A 22,140-nucleotide genomic window follows, 5' to 3' on the forward strand; every position below is an offset into this window, starting at 1 on the left:
GGTCGGGTGGACTGTCCCGGGCTCTGTGGGGCTGGGCGGCGCTGTTGAACTGGGCCCCGGTCCGGATGGGCCTGGGTCCCCTTTCCCTGGTGGGTTGCAGAGTATGGGGGTGCCTACTGGGGTCAGCGGGGGACCTGGCCCTAGGGAGGGGTCACTTGCCCCTCCCTTCCTTCCCTCCCCATCTCCAGCTGCCTCCCTCTTCCCGCTCCACCACAATCACCCACACATGCAGGGCCTTGGGGTAAAGGTGTGTCACCAGGGTGCAGGGGAGGAATCCCCCCCCCCCCCTCTGTCCCCTTCTGGCTGCCTGTGCCTCAATTTTATCCCACAACTTAGACATTCACATTACTCTCACTCTCATAACACATACATATAGGACCTTGGGGGTGGGCATGCTACACGGAATCCAAAAGACCATCAGGGTGTACACCTCACCCCTGGCGTCGTTGCCCACCTCTCAATTTTAAATGCACGTAGACATTGAGGGCTAGCAGGAGGGACCATGCGCTTACCTGCTGCTCTCTGGCAGGTAGCTCCATGCCCTCCTGGGTTTTAAATGCACCTTAGAACACACATGCATCAACACTATAATGAGCGGGTGGAGGGAGGTTTGGAGTCTTCACACACCCCCATTCTCTGCTTCCTGTTGGAGCGGGGGGGGCTAGGAGGAGGAGTTGGCCGTCCGATTGGGGTCTGGAGTGTGGGGCCTCCCTGCTGCTGCGGAGTCGGGGCAGTCTGCTTCTCTCCACCCCAGGGAAAAGGGTAACACTACCTGGGTCTGGGTGCAGTTTCCCCCCTCCAGGGGCAGGGGTACCTAGACCTGGGGGCTTAGAGTACGCTTGGGGAGTGTGATCGTGTGTACAGTGTCTATTTATGTCTGTCTCCACGTTGGGTGAGTGTTGAGTAATTGAGAGCATGAGGGTGGGAATGGATGTTTGTATCTGTGTGTGCCTGTTTGTCTGTGTCTATATGTCAGGTCAGGTATGAGACGCCACCTCTCTGGGGACATCTCAGGCCCTCCAAGGTATGGAGGCCTATGTCCCCCCACCACTTCCCCTGCCAGTGGTGGACGCCCTCAGACATCGGTGCGTTGGTGGTTCTTTGTGTCCGGGGATGGGCGTCCAGGTACACACCGGCTCACTCCTGGTGGCTGCTTGTCGGGGCCTGGAGCCTGGGGCTCGCTCAGGCCACATCGGGGGTGGGGTGCCCTCGGCCTCTTGGCCCGGGCCTCAGTCACTCTGGCACAGCTGGCTGCCGGCGGAGCTCACGGGCACGTCACCCCCCCTGGCCTCTGGATGTCTGGAGTCTTGATCTCCTCCATACCTGCTTCATGCCCTGGAGGACGGGACTGTGGCCCCCCACACCCTCTAGCAGATCATTACATGAAGGAACCTTTTAAATACAAGCGCGTCCATGCTCACAGGTGTACACACGGGTGCTCACACACACAAACTACACCCTTTTTGGCTCCTACCTCAAAGCACACTGTGCGCTGTCGATCTTACGTGCTGCACAATAATGTTTAATATTTAATATTTACTGTTATAGTCCCATAGATCATCGTGATGATGTTGTGTATTATATTGCTCTTTTTTTCTGCTTGTTTTCTCTTTTTTCTTTCTCAACAGGTGATCCAGGTGATTGATATGTATTTTGTGTCTGCTTATTTTATTGGTTTTTGTTTTTTGCCCTATATCACCGTTCCTCTTCCCCGCTGTTTTTCTTTCCCTCTTTCTTTCTCCCCTTTCTTTTCCCCAGTCAAGTCTGTCCCGTATTTAGCAAGTGAAAATAAAATAAAATAAAATAAACAATAAAAGCAAAGGTGAATCTACGGAAGAGGATTAGGGCCACTGGAAAAAAAAATCTGAGAAAAAAGTCAGAATTCTGAGATTAAAGTCAGAATTCTGAGATTAAAGTCAGAATTCTGACTTTAATCTCAGAATTCTGACTTTTTTCTCAGAATTCAGGAAAAGAAGAAAAAAAAAAGACGTGCCCACTTTTTTTTTCCAGTGGCCCTAATCCTCTACCGTACAGATGTGATAGTTGTGACAGTACAAAATGTGACAGCCAAAAGAAAAAAAAGTTCTGTTCAAATGTGTCAGTTTGAAAAGTTTGTACTGCTGAATAAGCTTAAAGAAAATCCAGAAAACCTTCAAAAATGCATGTTGCTTAAATTACAGCACAGCAGAGGCAGTTAAAATGTCAAAGTTGTGCAACCTCACAAGTCACATGCAAGAACTCAAGCAATTAATTCTCACACAAACATCTAATAAAATAATAAACTGATAACATTTTATTTCCAGACGGAATTCTTCTGCTGACATGCTTCAGATGTTTTGCTGCTATCTGGTAAATGGTGCCTGCGTTCTACACCATCCATTTGTTAGTGGCATAGCATACTGTTGTTATTAGATACATGAACATCCCTATAGCTAAAAACAGAGCAAAAATTAATTGAACTTTTTCTCAGCAGTGCACACACAGTGACTTTAACATATAATGTACTGTATATTGCAGTGTACTATTAAAAATACAAAGCAATGCACGCATTTATGCACATGGCAGAAACTTTATCTTGCTTTTTTCAGAAAGACCCACATTTGTGATTTTAAACCTGGGTATACAATAATTCATTTTGGACAGGGCCTACATCCCTCTCTACCTCATGCCTCCTCCTCAGGTTTGCTGGTTTTTACTGAAGTTAATTGGCTGCAAATAAAATATAACACACTGTTGGGAGATCATCCTGGGATTGCAGCATCACAATAATTTGCCCCTCTTTGTAAATCTTATCCATAGTCTGTAAAATGAAATACATCTTTTTTATATATTTATCTGATGTGATCTAGTGGAACTTCTTTCATCCTCTCTGCTGAGGATTTCTGTGATGGTAAAATTCCATTCATCCATCACTTAAACACACTTTGATCAGTTAATATAGATCAGAGAGCTATAGATTATAGAGGTTATATAAATCTCTGTTCTTCGTGCAAGGCAACAACTCAACAAGAAGTAGGTTTTATTATAACAGTGTTGTTGTAACAAGGACCCAGACTGACAGGCAGTTTTGCCAGCATGTGAATGTTCCTATATATGAGCACAGTGTTAAGCACATTCAGCACATTCAGTGGCACGCTCCTGCTCCAGCTACCTACTAAAATAGAGAAAGCATAACCACCAGATTGGGCCCAACTACCAGCCAGCCTCACTGCCACTTTCCCCTGAACCCACTGCCCCACCCACAGCATGAAATGGAAAATGCATTTACAATTAATGTTTTCATAAATAGTGTTTACATTTACTTTGTTTATAATGTTGTGGCAGGGAGGTGTGATCTTTGGCTCCGCTGCAGAGGAGGGATGGTGCAGCGGGCTCGAGGGGCAGTGCCAGGGAGGCTGAGGTTCAGGTGGAGGGAATTAGCGTGATGAACTGTTCCTTTTTTAGTGATGCCAGGGACCAGCAGTGGAGAGTGGAGTGTGGAGCCAGCTAGAAACCTGTCCACGGAAAACTGAGAGGTGCCAAACTGGAAGCATTGTGTGTGCCATAACCTTTGAATAAAAAGCAATTAAACAGTTACTGAACACTGTATAGGTCCGAGTCATTCACAAATGTTAATTGTTTTCATGAGTGGTTTGGCCTTTGCAGTGAGTTATGGGATGGCATTTTCCCCTATTTGTTAAGGCTGGTCCCAGTGTATCCTATCCTAAAAGAGGATCCTATGCTTAGCATTTTTTATTTTCAGTGGAGATGACTTTCTTGAACTTAACATGGAGGTTGAGCTATCGACCGCTTCAAACCCTGCGGCTAAATGAACTAAACAGCAGTAATTTCATCTTGTTGACTACCTTCCATCAGACTGCAATTTCTGATATTATTTGTGTGTAGACACATTTAAGTCAAAGTACTTGAATCACAGATGGTGATAAAGAAAATCAGTGTTAAAACAATATTTACATCCTCAGTAAATTTAATAATCTAATTCAGTCAATATTGCAAGAACTGCCTGCTCACTGTTGTACTATTGGTAAAATTTGTACAATTTTAGGTAAAGATTTACTTCAAGTCTTTAAAGAATAAGTACTTATTCTGTTTTACTATTAAACACTTTAATCATCATAGTTTATAAAGTCAACTATTCATGAGCTAAACAAAAAGAGCTTGTAATAAGTTCCACTAAAGATTTGATATAATCTGCTACGATAGTTTTTTTTCCTTTCCTCTGTTACTGTAGCACAGTTCCTGTTTGTCTTGGATCAATAAGGCTGTAGCGCCTCTTAGTGGCCATTAAATACTGTACATTTCAATTAATGCACTGATTAAAATGAAAGACGCACTGATAGTTATTTAAATAAACATTATTCCAAACTAATGATACAAACTTTGTTTCTGATGTCTCTCCTCCAGAAGAGTCCCTCTTTTATAATCAGATACCATGGTACAGGTTTGTTCTGGAGAACAGACGAAGATGGGTTTTAAGAAGGCATGGACCACAGAGAAATACTCTCTAACTATGATAGGACTTTCCAGATGACTGCTTATGCGAGTCCTTCATCAGTTTGTGAGTTACTGTGTATTTTAGCTCTTTGGTGTACATAAGAGTGACATCATCACCACAATGAACAAATTAGTGAACAAAACAAACTCAGATGGACCAGGTATCTACAAGGAGGAACAGGATGAGCACGACCAGTGCCCTACAAAATGATCTCCAGCAGGCTACAAGCGTGATTTTCTCTGACAAAACAATCAGAAACGGACTTAATGAGGGTGACCTGAGTGCCCAACGTGCATTAGTGGGCCCTGTGCTCACTGCCTGGCACTGTGGAGCTCAATTAAGATTTGCCAAAGAAGAGCAGAATTCAGAATTACCAGGTCCATCACTGGTGCCCTGTGCTTTTCACAGATAAGAGCAGGTTCACCTTGAGCGCATGTGACAGACATGAGAGGTTCTGGAGAAGCTGTGCTTCTATGATTTCTGCAGTGATTGTTCTTGTCATCCTCATTTATACTCGTTATACTGGTGTCATTAAATATTGTTCCATTTCATTTTAAGGCTTTCCTTGAACTGCAGTCTATTTAATCTATTTTTAGATTTGTTTTTCTAAAAGAAAATAGCTATGCGATGTCTGTTGTCTGTTTGTTTTTGATTTTTTTTGTCTGGCAACAAAAAGTCTTTGCATACAAATGTCTGACCATGTACTAATTTACAACAAGTGTAACAACATGTTCACAATTGGCCTACAAAATTTTATTATTACCTTTGGGTAATAATACTGTAATACATTTCTTTGCACTCTGGGTAATATTGTGGTAGCTTGATCAAAGTAATGCATGAGCTAGCTGTGCCCCGAGAGCTGTTCTTTAAGTGATGATGTATGAATCCTGCTTCCGGGCCTAAACTACTCTGTGTTTATTAAGCCTGTTGTACTGTTAAAATGTTTTAATGCTTTTTATCTTGTTCTATTACATCTGAACAAGCCCCTAAAAACAGTCAGTGATCACTGTCAGCCTAACCATCAGAAACCCTTGCATTAACTTTTATCAAGTAGAAAAAAGTTAGCATTCATCCTCCAGCTTCACTGTGTTTATATTATGCTAACATAGCTGTGTCACTAGCGATCAGGTAGCACATCACTATATACCAGCTAGCCCAACTTCAGTAACCCTACAGAAGTCACTGCTGTTAAGCTTTCTGTCTTCATTTATGTTGGACGTGGTAGCAGAGCTGGTATATCATGTTTAGGTGGAAACAAGCAATCTAACTTATAACTCTGTTAAATTTCATATATTCTGTTTTCATGGATGCCTGGATGCTACACCTGGTAGAGCAGCCACACTGATCATTTTATTAAAGATGAAAGAATTTAGACAGTTTGTAACTCTCAGTGATGCCGCAGAGTTCCTTTGACTTTGGGATCTGCAAAGGGGAACCTGTCAGTAGAGGAACGAAAGAGAAGGAACTGGGATAATCAAAAAAGAAGGAGAGAAAAAATTAACAGCCAGCCTGAGTTGAAGAAAGAGTTTCTCATAAAGGAAAGGGAAAGATGGAGAAATAGAGTGAAAGAGGGAAAAATAAAGAACATCAGTGATCTGAAAGAAAGAGAAAAAAGGCAGAAGAGAAGGTTTTGGAAAAAAGCACAGAGAGTCAAAAGGAGAGAAAGTCCAGCAGGGTCTAAACACACAACCACAGAGAACTTTAGGAATCAAGGAGTAGTAGGCAGCTACTTGCTGGTGAACTATTAAGATGTAGAACTTAACATGTGCAAAAACAGAATTGTTATGATGTGTCTTGTGATATTACAAAGGTTGTTCAGGCTTAATGGTCATTTTGAAAGAAATAATATCTTGTTTTCTATTAGTGTGTCACCACCGTCAAATTTGTGTCACCACTGTCAGCACCTTGTCAACTCCATAATATGGAGTTTTTGTTTATTTTTCTCTTTTGGAGAACCATATATTTTCCTCCCTCATGATCTTCCAATAAAAATACGTAATTTTCTCAATAAATGTGTCATTTGCATGCTGCTTAATATGATTGTTTCTTATAGAGATTAAATACAAGCTTCTGAAAATATGTATGACTGTAACTCTAATAATAAAAAGCCAAAACAATCTTACTTTTAAACATGATATAATTCGTTTGAATACATATGTGCATAAACAATAGAATAGAGAAGCTGCTAATAGTCAAAATAGCTGAAACAACTTAATTTAAAATATATATTTTTGCATTTCTTTGTGTCTGACGGTGTTGACACAAGCCTTGCACTTCTCCAGCAAAAACATAAATTATTAAAAAATGTTACACCTGGGAGATTGTACCAAAACATGGTGAGACAGCCAAAACTTTGTGTAACAATTATATGTAGATATGTTTTTGAAAACTCAAAAAATAGATGTTAGAAAATTAAAACCTGTTTTGTCCCTAATCTCAGGAATCACTGGTTGAAAATACTATTTAACGTGCAGCCTAAGATGCACTCATTAAAAAAAAATTATATTCCCTACTCTAACATTTACACATACTTCCATCCGCGTGGGCTTATCCTTTCCAGGGTCGCAGGGGGCGCTGGAGACTATCCCAGCTGTCATAGGGCGAGAGGGCATAGGGCAGCTGCACACCCTGGAAAGGTCTCCAGTCTGTCGCAGGGCTAATACATAGAGACACAGACAACCATTCGCACTCACATTCACACCTATGGGCAATTTAGATTAATCAATTAACCTATCCCCACTAACTGCATGTCTTTGGACTGTGGGAGGAAGCCGGAGCACCAGAGTACCCGGAGGGAACCCACGCAAACACTGGGAGAACATGCAAACTCCACACAGAAAGACCCCAGGCTGATGGTGGAACTGAACTCAGGACCTTCTTGCTGTGCAGCAGCAGTGCTAACTACCATGCCAGCGTGCTGCCTGTATTTACACATACTTAAAGGACAAAATGCAGCAGCGAACTCAGTGGACACACAGCAGCAGGTCTCTCTTCATCCTTGTTTTGCACAAGTAAAAAACAAAAATTGATGGTATAATTGATAAAAGGCAGTCTCGATTAATATTTTCCTCATTCAAAGTAATCAAAAAAAAACTTAGGGGCCCTTTAGCCCTAAGAACTAATACTTAGGGATGTTGCAATTAGGATGATTTGAAGTTCTGTCTCCACATGCTAATTTAACTGAAACCAGCCATGTTCTTGCCAACCAAATTACGCTTCGTCTTGTAAATAAATATTGTTTCATTAATGCTAGTTCAAATGTGTTTATGAGTTAATAAAATATGAAATTGTCAAATCACAATTGTTTTTCTTATTTTTTAAGTTAATAAAAAATAAGAAAAAGTTAGATGATATAAGCTGTAAAATCAGCAAACAAAACTCTCAAAAGTGGCCCGGCTGTAGTAGGTCTCGACCTCCCGTTAGCTTCGAGATGGTGGGTGTCAGATCTCCGAAAACGTCGGAGCACTTTTGCAAATATGTGATGTCTTGTAAACCGAGCAGATATCTGACGTTTACACAACTACATTCACGCCTCAAAATAGCTTAAAAGTGTATTTTGTGACCCAGAAAGAGTAATATTACAACTAAGTAGCTGCCGCCATTGTTGGAATGCAACTTTTGCAAGATATCGCAAAAGTCCGTCTTAATTTTTTTTTCTCCCATGTCCCCTGCGGGGCTCCGTAGTATCGGCGGCTCACCCACATGTTGCAAAAAGGGCAGTGGGCTCGGTACTGAAGCACTCATCCTCGTCGCCAATTTGTTAAGTTTGTAATTAGGTCTTTAGGCGACGTCTGGGTTCAGCACTTTATTTCAGGCTTTACAGCGGCACTCCATCTTTTCTCTCACCTGCTTTCTTCTTCTCCCCTCTCTCTTACCAGCCTCATTAGCGGCACCCCTGGTCTGACAGGGTAACATCGTGTAATAATTTGCCTCCTTTGTTATAGAACCTTGTCATGCAACACAGAGCACCTGTATAAAAAAGCCCAAAGCCGACTGTACTTCCTCAGGAGGCTGAGGTCTTTTAACATCTGCAGGAAGCTCCTGAGGATGCTTTACCAGTCGGTGGTTGCTGGAGTACTTTTCTATGCTCTGGTGTGCTGGGAGAGCAGCACAGCAAAGAGGGACTCATCCAGGCTGGAAAAACTGATCAGGAAGGCTGGCTCTGTGGTCGACATGAAGCTGGACACTTTGGTGACAGTTGCAGAGAAAAGGACACTAAAGAAATTGCTAGACAAGAAATGCCACCCCACACCATTACTGACCCACTGCCAAACTGGTCATGCTGGAGGATGTCGCAGGCAGCAGAACGTTCTCCACGGCGTCTCCAGACTCTGTCACTTCTGTCACATGTGCTCAGTGTGAACCTGCATTCATCTGTGAAGAGCACAGGGTTGTTGCCCTCCTACGACTTCCTCCACATCTCCTGATGCACTGGCCTGTCTCCTGCTAGCGCCTCCATGCTCTGGACACTACACTGACAGACACAGCAAACCTTGCCACAGCTCACATTGATGTGCCATCCTGGATGAGCTGCGCTACCTGAGCCATTTGTGTGGGTTGTAGACTCCATCTCATGCTACCACTAGAGTGAAATCACCGCCAGCATTTAAAGGTGACCAAAACATCAGGCAGAAAGCATCGGTACAGAGAGTGGTCTGTGGTCACTACCTGCAGAACCACTCCTTTATTGAGGAAGTCTTGATACTTGCCTATAATTTCCACCTTTTTTCTATTCCATTTGCACAACAGCATGTGAAGTTGATTGTCAGTGTTGCTTCCTAAGTGGACAGTTTGATTTCACAGAAGTGATTGACTTGGAGTTATATTGTGTTGTTTAGTTGTCCCCTTTATTTTTTGAGCAGTGTATATATTTCCACTAAATTAGATTTTTTATTTTTTTATTATTATTATTTTTTTGTGGTATTGAGAAACCTCTATGACAACAGCTCAGCAGATCAGATGGATCCTGAATCTCACTCAAATTCACTCAAATTCACTTTACATTAAATATGAACTTTCTGCAATTTCTGATATTATTTGTGTGTATTTGCATTAAAGTTAACCTATTTGAGACACAGGTTTTAATAAAGAAAATTACTGGTCGAATAATGTTCAGATAGTGCCTAATCGTTGTCGTAATCAATGGGGCTTTACATAAATTTTGTCAAATTTGGTGTACGTGTTGGGTCTTGCATCTCTCAACTTTCTCTTCACAATATCCCACAGATTCTCTATGGGGTTCAGGTCAGGAGAGTTGGCAGGCCAATTGAGCACAGTAATACCATGGTCAGTAAACCATTTACCAGTGGTTTTGGCACTGTGAGCAGGTGCCAGGTCGTGCTGAAAAATGAAATCTTCATCTCCATAAAGCTTTTCAGCAGATGGAAGCATGAAATGCTCCAAAATCTCCTGATAGCTAGCTGCATTGACCCTGCCCTTGATTAAACACAGTGGACCAACACCAGCAGCTGACATGGCACCCCAGACCATCACTGACTGTGGGTACTTGACACTGGACTTCAGGCATTTTGGCATTTCCCTCTCCCCAGTCTTCCTCCAGACTCTGGCACCTTGATTTCCGAATGACATACAAAAGTTGCTTTCATCCGAAAAAAGTACTTTGGACCACTGAGCAACAGTCCAGTGCTGCTTCTCTGTAGCCCAGGTCAGAAGCTTCTGCCGCTGTTTCTGGTTCAAAAGTGGCTTGACCTGGGGAATGCGGCACCTGTAGCCCATTTCCGGCACACGCCTGTACAAGGTGGCTCTGGATGTTTCTACTCCAGACTCAGTCCACTGCTTCCGCAGGTCCCCCAAGGTCTGGAATCAGTCCTTCTCCACAATCTTCCTCAGGGTCCGGTCACCTCTTCTTGTTGTGCAGCGTTTTCTTAAAACAATGAAAGGCTTGAACTACTTCAGTTGTGTGTAATGAATCTAAAATATATGAAAGTCTAATGTTTATCAGTACCTTGCAGAAAATAATGAACTTTATCACAATATGCTAATTTCTTTGAGAAGGACCTGTATATGAAACACTCATGAGGTAGCTACTCTGATATGAACTGTTTGACAGTTTAGCAGCAGTAATGGCAAAGGATCACATACACTTATTATTCATTTTATTGTTAAGTTACTGTGTTGTGTTGTGTTGTACATAGTGCCAATGTGGGACAGTTTTCCCATTTTATTGTAGTATTGTACTATGTATGAGTGTGCAATGACAATAAAGAGTTATCATATCTTATCTGTCTCCTGTTTACAACTCAAAAACATGAAATACCACAAAAGCTGCATTCACAGAATACTTTAATATAAGAGGTTTAAATCTCTTAGTGCTATGTACTCTCTGTCACCGTCTATGGAAGTAATTCTATGGAATTAATGAACCCGTGGAAACGAAACTTGACTTAAGTGAGGATAAGCTGTTTATTCAAAAACTGGTGACCAATACAAAGCAAAAGGCAAGAGGAAACTAAGGCTAAACTAACTGGACTAAACACTGGAATATCATGACATGACAACATGAACCCTGGATATGAACCACTTAAACACGATTACCTGAACATGACACATAAATAACATAACCTGACAATGAACAAAGGAAAACTCACGGACTTAAAACACAGAGGGGTGACGAGGGAAGTAGAAACACATGGGAACAAAGCTGGGACGAACAGACATAACGAACCAGGGGAAACAAAACTAAACACAATGAACACAAAACGAGAGACTGTCAAAATAAAACACACAGCAAGAAACAGGCAGGAACATTAGAAGAGGATTGACTGGGGAGACAGAGGAAGGAAACACAAAGAGGGAAGGGAGACAAGTCATGGAGGGAAAGAGAGAGAGCTGGAGAAAGAAGGAGAGATGCAAAACGGGCTGTGAAGAACATACATAAATACACACGAGAGACAGGGGTAACATGGAAACACAAGGGAGGCAACATTAAATAGAAAAGGGAAACAAGACGCAAGGACATACACACCCACAGACCGAGAGAAAGCGAGGGACACAGGACAACGACACAAAGGAAACCTCAAAAACAAGAAATTAAACTGAGATCACAGGAAAACTTTGCAGCAATAACAAGAATAAATTCAGGACTGACTAGTGAAACTTAAATCATAATAGCACAGAAATATTCAAACAAAATAAACTCAGTCCAAGACCCAGAACCTTGACAATATCAGGAATCTGTATGCTCCCAGCTAAAGCCAGAAGGCAATTTACAACATTCAGAGTGAGAAAACTATGAATCCATTTAAATCAGTGATAGATAAAAATGTTCAAATTCTGAAGATTAAAAAAAAAACAACAAAAAAAACATCAGAGAACATTTTTATTAGAGCATCAAAGCAGAGCTCACATCTGAAGCAACATTCTTTACTTAACCGAAATAAAAAGTATATGAACTATTTTTAATCAAAATAAAATTTAGAATTAAAATAAAAGAAACACAAATAAATATATAAAATTAATAGGAACAAAATCTAATTGTAATGTTTCAACCAACTGTTGCCAAGTCTTTGTTCATAGGGGGTCATGCGATTCAGTGCATCTTCAATATGGAGAATTTTCATACAACTTTATAATGAAATAATAAAATGACAAAATTTCATTTCCAAATGAGAGTCTGTTGCTGTCATCCTTCAGATATTTTAGTGTCATTTGGAAAATACCACATGCTTTGTACGATTCCAATTTCTCAATAAAATTACACACTTCAGTTCTACCAAACAGTCATCATCAGATACATATCTATCAATAGAGTTAGTTTTGCTTTGTAGAAGACTTGTGATACTGCTGCATCGATACTATGACTACATACTGAAGCAAAATAAAATCACAAATGCATGAAATGTACACACAGGAGCTGCATACAGATGTCTGACCATGCACTAATTTACAACAAGTGCAGCAGAATGTGATCATTACCTGTGCCTAATTTATTCACTGGTGTTTTTAACATATGTATTTGAAACACTGAGGCGACAGCAGCAGCTGGAGGAAAGTCATACAGAGAGCGGAGTGAAGAACTTCTTAGGACACTCAGCTTTGTGGATTTAGTCTCTCAGACTGCTCAGAGCCATCGTCAAGAGCTGGAAGATCAAAAGCATACAGTTTACACATATTTTAGCCTTTTCAAGGGTGTAATTTCTAGTGATTATTGAATACATGGCCCTTGCTTCCCAGCTATGAAAGTGAGAGGGAGATCAGGGCTGTTCAAGTGATCAGATCATGTGTAACAAAAAAGAACAAGTCTGTACTTTGTTTTACAATTAAATAATGCATATTATATCTCTAATAAATGTTCTACATTACTTACAGGATGTAGAACATTTAGCTGAAACAAACTAAAATCAACCATATCTGTTGTAATTTTGTGTCAATTTCCTTTTTACTTTGATTATTTCCTTCTCACCTCATCCTTCTACTGCCCTATAATCATTTTACTTGACATGAACTTGAACTAAACTTTAGATTTCTCACATTTTTTATTTATGTAGGTCAAAAATGTCACAGCTGTGATGATGGTGAAAGCTAGAACAATCACTGCAGCAGCGATGAAGGTTCCCATGTCAGTGGGCTTTTCTGTTGAACAAAATATGACAATACTTATAATAATGAACCAAAATGTGTGCAGTTACTAAAGAATAAGTGGAGAGAAAATCAAGGACCTGATAGTTGATGAGTCTAACATCGCTAAATGTCACACAAAGCCATCAAAACTTCATTACTTAAGCATTAGTTATGCGCCTTGTGCACTCTAAAGTAGTGATTCACCATAATGCAAATGGTACTTCATTACTTTAACCCAGTTTGAGATGCCATTTTTACGCCAGACTTATGCTACACTTGTAAAGACTTGTCTTTATTGATCAATAAGAATGGCAGTTAGGAATTAAATTTGACAACTAAACTGTTTAGTTAACAACTTCATAATATCAAACTCAGTTTTCAAACCCTGCAGGATCCAGTCTTACTCCAGTTGGTCCTGATCGCTGTTTTGTCCAGTTTGGTGATCATGTCCTCGTTCACACCAGAGAGCTGAAACACACAGTCGTACCTCTGCCAATCTTCAGGTGTGACTGATGAAAGTTTCAAATCAACACTCAACTGGAAGGTCCCATCATTGTTGGGGAGGATCTCTCCGGCATCTACACCTTCATGAAGCTCCTCTCCATCTTTCCTCCAGAACATCAAACCTCTGTCAGGATAGAAACCTGTAGCGTGGCAGGTGACTGGAGAGGAGGGAGTCTTCTGGAGGAGAGACACTGAGGGAAGAACTGGAGAGAGATTGGCAGTTGTCACATTCTTTTTTGAATTTTATTTTACTTTTAATGCAAGAAATCCATATTAACTTTCTATTCTATTATGTTTCATCAGATTCTGTAATCCTACCTGCTGTCTGCAGAAAGCTCCTGCCATACTGCAAATACTCCTTTAAAAACTCAGGGCACCGATGACCTAAAAAGTTTTTGTTTAATTCTAATCGAGTTTTTTGAGCATCCCATCTCAGTTTGGTGAGGACAGCCTGTGGTTTTGGAGTGATCCATGTCAGTGTCTGCAGGTCCAATGCTAGAAGGTCTTCTCCATCATAACTTTTTTTTTTTTTTTTTTTTTTCTAAATGACATCAGAAACAGCAGTATGCGACATTACGTGATGGCAGAGCTTCAGTTCATCCTTTGTCTTTTTTTTTTTTTTTTTTTTTTTTTTTTTTAAATAAATAGGACAGGGGGAATGAATGAGAGAGAGAGGGGGAGAGAAAGAAAGAAAACCAAAGGGGAGAAGAGACGGTGAGAAGGGGGGGGAAGAGAGAGAAAAAAAAAAAAACTCCTGGGTCACCTGTATGGAGAAAAAAAAAACAAACAAACAAACAAACAAAAACAAACAGAGGAGACAGCAAACAACAAAGAGCAACATAATAATAGAGAAAACAAAGCACCATCACAATAAACTAGCTAGTCATAGATATCAGTATTTACTAAGTAATAAACGATATTGTGCAGCACGCAAGATAGACAGCGCACAGTGTGCTTTGAGGCAGCAGCCAAGAAAGCTTTAGTCCGCGTCTGTGAAGGTTGAGGTCACCGCCAAGAATGAGTGTGCAATCAAGGTGTTCAGAGAGTGCACTAAAAAAACCGTGGAAGAATGAGGGTTCATCAATATTTGGACCATATATACTAACAATACATAGTTTTTTGTTCAATATTGATAGTTTAATAATTAGAAATCTACCCTCTGGATCTATAACTGTATCGAGTACTGTAAAATTAACATTTTTATGTATTAAAATTGCTACTCCCCGTTGTCTAGAATTATAACCGGCTGCAAACACGTTAGGAAACTCAGGTGTTTTAAGTTCATTTAAACCTGTGACAGGTTTGTGAGTTTCTTGTAATAAAACAACATCTGCCTGTAGTTTTTTAAGCTGGTTAAATATTTTTAACCTCTTTCCTCTGGTGCCAGCTCCATGTGACAAACCTCAGCATGCCCTTAATTGTGCGTGTATGTTTAATGATGTATGCTGGGTGTTTCGTTTAGACAGGTGGAGAGAATATGGAAACATCCCTTGTTTGTAAATAGAAAGAGAAAAAGAAGTGTGGTGAGAGACTCCATAAGTCTGACTATGTGTGTGAATATTCACTAATATGAACAAGCGTGGCTTGCTTATGTGTCCTGCAAGTCTGTGCGTGCTGTGAGGCTGTTGTGAATGTGCTGCCGTTGAGCTGATGTGTTTGCGTGATCGTGTTGTGAAAATATGGAGAAATAGAGGGTGTTGTTTGTAGGTGAGTGGGGGAGTAGGTGACCACAGCAGTGAAAGACAAGAGAAAGAAAGAAACCACATGAACTGTGAGCGACAACAAAAAAAAGGAAACGAAACGGAAACATTCCAATTAAAGCAATGACGGAGGGTGACGGTGTTATATCTGCTATGACATCCTACTGATATTACTAGGTTAAACACATTTTAAAGGAGAAAGTGTGAATGAATAAGAAAAGAGTGTAGCGGGTTCTTATCTGGAGTGCAGTCAGTATAACCACGGTGTGGTGCCGGGGTCGCGGTACAGCTGTCCGTCCACGTAGAGCCGGTCCACAGCGATGACAGCACGGGAGCCTTTCTGGATAAAGCTACGTCGAACTGGGAACAGGACCTTGCGTCGTTCCAGAATCTCTTTGGGGAACTGGTCGTTCACGCTGAAGTCCGTTCCTTTCAGCTCTCTGCCGCGACTCTTCACCTGTTCCTTCTGTTTGAATTGACTGAATTTGGCCACAATAGGCCGTGGTCTCCCGGTCCGCGACCGCGCGCCCCCCAAGCAATGTACTCTATCGAAGTCGATGTTCTTTACGGTGTCCTCCGGCAGCTTCAGGTGGATTTTAATGAAGTTTTTCACCGTTGCCTCTGCGTCCTCTCCGGCAGTTTCTGGAATACCAGAAAACACAAGATTATCTCTCATGCTACGGGCTTGTAGATCGATAACGGACTCTTTTATTTTTTTATTTTCAATGTTTAGCTGGGTCACGTTATCGGTGAGAGATTTAACCGACTCCCGTAGCGTGGCATTTTCAGCGGCAAGCGTTTCCACCTGCCGCTGGCTGAATTCCAGGGATTCTCTCAGAGATTTAAATTCCCGGTGTAAAATCTCCACCAGGGACAGCCTCGCATCGAAACTGGACAATCGCTTGTCGATTGACTCCAGGATTTCTGCGATGTCTTTGCCGGCAGGCGATGTTGTACCGGGGGAGTCTGCCTGGCGACTTCTCTTCGATGACGGCGTCTCGATTTTGGCCAGGGAAGATGCACTCTGGGCCTTATGCATTACTAAATCTTGAAAACAGCGGTCGATGTAATCTTGGAGAGCGTCTAAACTCTCCCCGTTGTCCTCCAGGGTGTTAGAGATGATAAAACAGATGTTGTTAGTTATATGACAATTGATTAGTATATTTGGTAATACTGAAGCTTGGAAAACCTTTGTTAAACTCTATGCTACCATTTGCTTTTTCTCCGCCAAAATCTCCGGCGTCTGACGTCACCTACAACATCACTTCCGTCACTTACCTCACTTCCGTCCGTCACTTCTGGACGCTCTTCTCCATCATAACTGTACAGATTGAACCCATTAATCTCACCAGTCTCATTATTCCACTCACAGCCATTCATCCTCTGGATGATATGAACACCTGAAAAGAGAGAAAGTAACAGTAACTGTGGTAAAGCAGTACAATGTCAGCACAGCATAGTGAAACTGCACCTTTGGGACAAATCAACATTACAAAAGTAACAAGTGAAACAAATCAGTACCTTCAGTTTGGTTGAAACGTTGCCTCAAAGTCTTAATTGTAGCCTTAAAGAAGTGATGACTGTCATGAGATTGTAAACTATACCACTCCAGGTGCTGAGGATGATCCTCAAAGAATTTAATCCAGTCTTTCTTTAGCTCTGCTCCTCTTACACTGTTGAAGTCACCTATCTGAACTTCATCAACAAGTGCACCAGCCACAAACTCTGGGATACTCTGGACTCCAGAGGTTTCAGTGGAGAAAAACTTCAGGGAGTGTTTTACTGTAAAATTGGCAGGACAAAATCAGATGACATTTGTATTATATGATTTCTGTACCATTTAAGAAGGTTAAATAAAAACTAAAACTTGGTTCAGATTCATCATTTTAATTAATTAAATTAGCACCTTTAAATCTCAACCTTGCATGAGAGAATGGCCATTCAACAGGGCACTGATAGGAATCTCTGAAGATGAACAGCACAGTCAATTTTAAATACAGTCAAGCAGATGTAACCAGATGTACCCTTGACCTTCTCCAGAAAAGGAGAGATGTTATAACCTTATCTCCTATTACAGTGATTGCCCCTTGTCTCTTCCACCCATCCTCAAGGACACAGAACAAAAGACTTCACCTGTTGAATTTCCCCCGACTGAGTGTCACCAACTTTCTCAGAGTTGTAACTGTGTGTGTGCAATGAAGTTAAAGCTGAATGCTCTTTCATATGTGCACCTTTTAAATTACCCAAAAGTGATATTGCTAAAACATGTAATGAACACACAAAAGAAAAGAAACATTTTCACCACATTGTGTAAGTTAAAAGGATAAAATAGAAAATAAAAGATCAAGTAACCTGCTTTTAGAATAAGTTAACATTTTTTAAATAACTTAACTGTGTGTATAATGTTCTGTACTGATTTAATAACACTCTGTAGTGCTTTCCTTTCAGCTACAGTCCAGTTTGTGAAAAACACAAGGATGTCACAAGAGAGGATACTTTGAACAAAAGATCTGTAAAAGCATAGCCACAGCTGCTGATCTAAAATTCCTCTTCTATATGCTTAAATATCTCCCTGTGTCTTTTTGACAAGTTAGGTGTTGTTAGTAGTCCATGTCAGGCGTAAAATGGCGACAGCTCATAGCAAAACTAAAAGACCAAATCTCTTACAATGCAATTTGCTGTAAGTCAAGAGAAATATTTTTAAATAAAAACTTAAATAAACTTTGAATAAAATATCTTACCTGGAGATGCAGCAGGATAACAGAGGAGTAATATAAGCACACACTTCATCTTTTTTTCCATTTTCACATTCACTAAAACAAGAAAAACAACAGACAAAAACAACTGCAAGTGGTTGCGTGACTTGTTCAAGTTCTGTTTTCTGTTAGGCTGGGGCAAAGTTGTCTGAGTCAGAAAAAATTAAACATTAAACCGACTGTGTGCCTCCAACAGTCTCTCTGTTTTTACCATGGCATGCACACTGGATTCCACCTGAAAGCATAACAAGGACACAAGACAGGACACAAACTCTGGTTTCAGATACTTTAGAGAGATTTATTTTTTTATAAATACTACTTCTGCTGCTTCAATTGAGTTGCAAAAGTCAGCTTGGTTAATAAGAAAAAGAAAAAAACCCTGCAAAAATGTTAAACATTATTGTTTAGTAAAACTACATCCCCTATATACTGCAGGTTTCAGGCAACTGAGTTACAAGTACTTATGCAAATAGATAATTTAATATGTTTTATTTCTTATAATTATAGCATCAAACTCGAAACCTGCACTGAAATTAGACAGTTTAAATGGAGCTACTTTAGATGAACAACTTAATGATAGAATTATGAGGACACACATTTGTGTTTTGGGGGATTTTTGTGGAAGTTGTTGCTATTAGTCTAAAATGAAGGCAGGCAGGTTACACAAGTCCAAGATCTTTTAATGCCAATGTGAATTTAAAGGATGCAAACTGCATGCATAACATTTTTTGTGTCATTAAATGTGTAATTCAAAGTCAGATTGATATTATGATTGTCACAAATGGTGTAGTTTTACCTAAATTATGATTCTTCCCTAAATGAACTGATTGTGAGTTTTACTCTACCTGAGCAGTCAAAGCGTTTTATACAACATGCTTCATTCACCCCTTCACACTTTCGATTTCTTTTTATGCAACATTCATATACACTATTCATATACACTATGCTCTCCACTCAACAGTACCAATGCCACATCAGCTCCACTAAGGTGCTATTGAAGGCTATTAGGGTTCTGATGATCTTGTACAGTTCCAGGAATTCCAGGATCAATGTGTGAGCCACTGTCATAGGCTTTCTTGTAGTCAACTTAGGCAGTCTACAGGTTGGTCAGTCTAGTCTACAGTCTCGAGTGACTGCTCTACCTAGCAGGAACTGGTGTTCTACTCCGCTGGTGTTACTGGTTATTCCTGTCTTGGCCCCACTCATGTATTGAGCTATGTGTCTATTCACCAAATACACTTTATTTACAGCATAAAAATACCCTGATCAGGGAAGAGAATGATTAAAAACAAAACCTAAAGTCCCAAGGGTCCCAATCGGGCTCCGCCACACTTCTTGGCTGTTAAGGGTCTGCTGAGTCCACCAGTGGGAGCCAGGCCAACAAAGTCCTTCGTGGTCTCCTCGCCACACCGCTCCAGCTTCCACTAAGCACAGAACAGCAGCAGCAGTCACCCTTCTTAATTTACTGAGGTGTCTTTAAGAATTTTAACCACTTGGGAGTTACCACGCGAGGGCAGAGCTCCAAACTCTGCCTGCTGCTGCTCCGTGTCTTAAGTGTTTAGCTGGCGTCTTGCTACCACCGTGGAAGAAGTCTGCCGTCAACTGAACGAGGGCCGTCTCTCTCTTTTCCTGTGGCCGTGCCCTGCCGGTAATTGCCGCTCTACAGCTCTCACTGCTGTGGCTGCGCCTGCCACCACGCAACTCCGTGGCTCTCTCCTCCTTCCCTGCGTCCGGCTGCGATTCCCTTTTCTGACCTGCCAAACTCGCTTATTGGCCTCTGGCTACCAACAAGGGAGGCCTGATTAATTGGCGTTCTCTGTGCAACAACTAGGTAAGAAAAATCCTTCTTCCCCGGATGACATGTGCAACTAAGTGACTCAACTACCTGCTTACGTTCCAATTACTCCTTCCTCCATGGACTCATAGACCCTTGGACTTTTTCGCCCCTTGATTACAAGTAAGCATCCTGGCTAATTCTCACTCTCTGGACACTGGACAATCTCTCAACATCATTCCCTCAAAAGATCATCCAGGACTGCACCTCCTCTGTGACCCTAACAGTTTCCACCTTCCCCATTTTGCTTCCTCCTCACATCATATAACCCTCTGAGTAAGTAAATTAAAAACTCAAAAGTAAAATTCTCTATAGTCCTCATTTGGGTTCTGCTCGTTGAGTACATTGTTACTACTAGTTTTGCTGGTCTGTTAGATATGAAGTTGGAAATGGAAATAATACATGAAAATAATATTGTAATCAAGAAAGAGGTCAATTTTGACAAAAAAGTCTTTTATCCACCTCTCCTTGAATCGCTACCTTATCTTGGTGGAGGGGCTTTGTGTGTCCCAGGGATCCCAGGGGCTATGTTGCCTGGGGGTGTTTGCCCCCTGGTAGGGTCTCCCATGGCAAATTGGTCCTGGGTGAGGGACCAGACAAAGAGCGATTCAGAAGATCCTTACAAGGAAAACATTGAGGGAACAGTTTACCCTGCTAGAGACAGGGTTACCAGGGCCCCGCCCTGGAGCCAGGCCTGGGGAGGGTGCTCGAGGGTGAGCATCTGGTGGTTGGAGCTTAGTCCATAGGGCCCGGCCGGGCACAGCCCGAAAATGGGACATGGGCCAATCCTCCCGCAGGCCCATCACCCGCACAAGGCATTGTAGGGGTTGGGTGCGTTGTGTGATGGGCGGCGGCCAGGAGTGGAGGCCCTGGCGGACTGAGCCCCAGCTACCAAGACTGGCAATTGGGACATGGTGGGGAAGGAGCCTGAGTTAGTGTGTGAGGTTGAGAGGTACAAGCTAGATATAGTCGGGCTCACCTCTAAGCATGGCTTGGGCTCTAGAACCAGTCTCCTGGAGAGGGGCTGGACTCTGTCTCAGTCTGGAGTTGCCCCTGGTGAGAGGCGGCGGGCTGGGGTGGGTATTCTAATATCCCCTCGGCTTGCTGCCTGTATGTTGGAGTTCTTCCTGGTGGATGAGAGGGTTTGTTTCCTGCGCCTTAGGGTCGGGAACGGGTCTGGATGTGTTCCAACTACAGGGGAATCACACTGCTGAGCCTCCCTGGGAAAGTCTATGCCAGGGTGCTGGAAAGGAGATTTGTCCGCTAGTCGAACCTCAGATAAAGGAGGAACAATGCGGTCTTCCTCCTGGTCGCAGAACACTGGACCAGCTCTTTATCCTCTCAAGGATACTTGAGAGCGCATGGGAGTTTGCCCAACCAGTCTACATGTGTTTTGTGGACTTGGAGAAGGCATTCGACTGTGTTCCTCGGGGTGTCCTGTGGGAGGTGCTACCTGAGTATGGGGTGTCTGGCCCATTTCTACGGGCCATTCGATCCCTATAAACCGTTGCAAGAGCCTTTTGAGTATGACGTCCTGCCAGTGAACACAGCCTGAAGTGTGGCAAATACTGTTTCAATTTGACTGAAGTAATTCATTAACAAACTAGTTAATAATTAACTCATTACTCATTACTTAGTTACAGTAGACATGGGGTCAATGTGGGGCGACCATGGTTCAGGGGTTGCAAAGCTCATCTATTAACAGGAAGGTTGCCGGTTCAATCCCCAGCTCTGTCTGTCTTGGTCGTTGTGCCCTTGGGCAAAAAGAAACTTACCTCACTTGATTTTGTGTTTAATTTATTCAGCACAATGTTTCCAATGATTAGGATCTGTGGAGCAGGGAAATTATTTTACTGCTATTGTTAAATAATTGTCATCAGTACCATTGCATTAATAATATAATCTGGAGTTTATATTGCATTCAGGGGTTGAACAGTGTGTGTCTTTCAGAAAGGCTAAAAGTCACAGGCTGACAGGAAACAGGCTTGCAGAGAGTTTGCAGAAGCAGGAAGTTATTTTGAGCAGCAGTATGATCATTGCTTTAACAATGTAACAGATAGCTTTAAGAAGGCCTTAAGATGCTTATGCACACAGTTATTATGTTTAGTAGAGGTTCTTGATTAAAACATTTATTTAGTAAAAGTCATATCCATAGTTTCAGTTCGATTATTACACATACGAGAGTGGTTTCTGTCTCTCTGTCTGGTGAGGGGTCAGGAGCTAGTCGCGAGGTGAAACAGGGTGCAATTGTGGTTAGCACACAGACGCAGA

The 22,140-nt window shown here is 41.7% G+C and overlaps 1 protein-coding gene across 1 annotated transcript; it reads right to left on the minus strand.

Annotated features, from left to right (window-relative positions):
• Positions 1-10,899: 10,899 nt before the first annotated feature.
• LOC106676555 (major histocompatibility complex class I-related protein 1-like) lies at positions 10,900-18,211 on the minus strand. Its single transcript, XM_076879477.1, has 7 exons — positions 18,021-18,211; positions 16,801-17,061; positions 16,586-16,679; positions 13,898-14,097; positions 13,480-13,782; positions 12,986-13,087; positions 10,900-12,594 (listed from the first exon to the last, which is right to left on the minus strand). The coding sequence occupies exons 1-7, from the start codon at positions 18,079-18,081 to the stop codon at positions 12,545-12,547; spliced, it is 1,071 nt and encodes a 356-aa protein (XP_076735592.1). The 5' UTR covers positions 18,082-18,211; the 3' UTR covers positions 10,900-12,544.
• Positions 18,212-22,140: the final 3,929 nt, after the last annotated feature.

Source organism: Maylandia zebra, linkage group LG22 (assembly GCF_041146795.1).
Source record: "Maylandia zebra isolate NMK-2024a linkage group LG22, Mzebra_GT3a, whole genome shotgun sequence".
Lineage (NCBI taxonomy): Eukaryota > Metazoa > Chordata > Actinopteri > Cichliformes > Cichlidae > Maylandia > Maylandia zebra.

Coding starts and splice junctions, on each gene's coding strand:
- LOC106676555 (XM_076879477.1), bottom strand. CDS start 18,081: ATGGAAAAAAAGATGAAGTGTGTGCTTATATTACTCCTCTGTTATCCT. Junction 13,783..13,897: donor GAGCTTTCTGCAGACAGCAG/GTAGGATTACAG, acceptor ATCTCTCTCCAG/TTCTTCCCTCAGTGTCTCTC. Junction 13,088..13,479: donor AGCGATCAGGACCAACTGGA/GTAAGACTGGAT, acceptor TTTGTTCAACAG/AAAAGCCCACTGACATGGGA.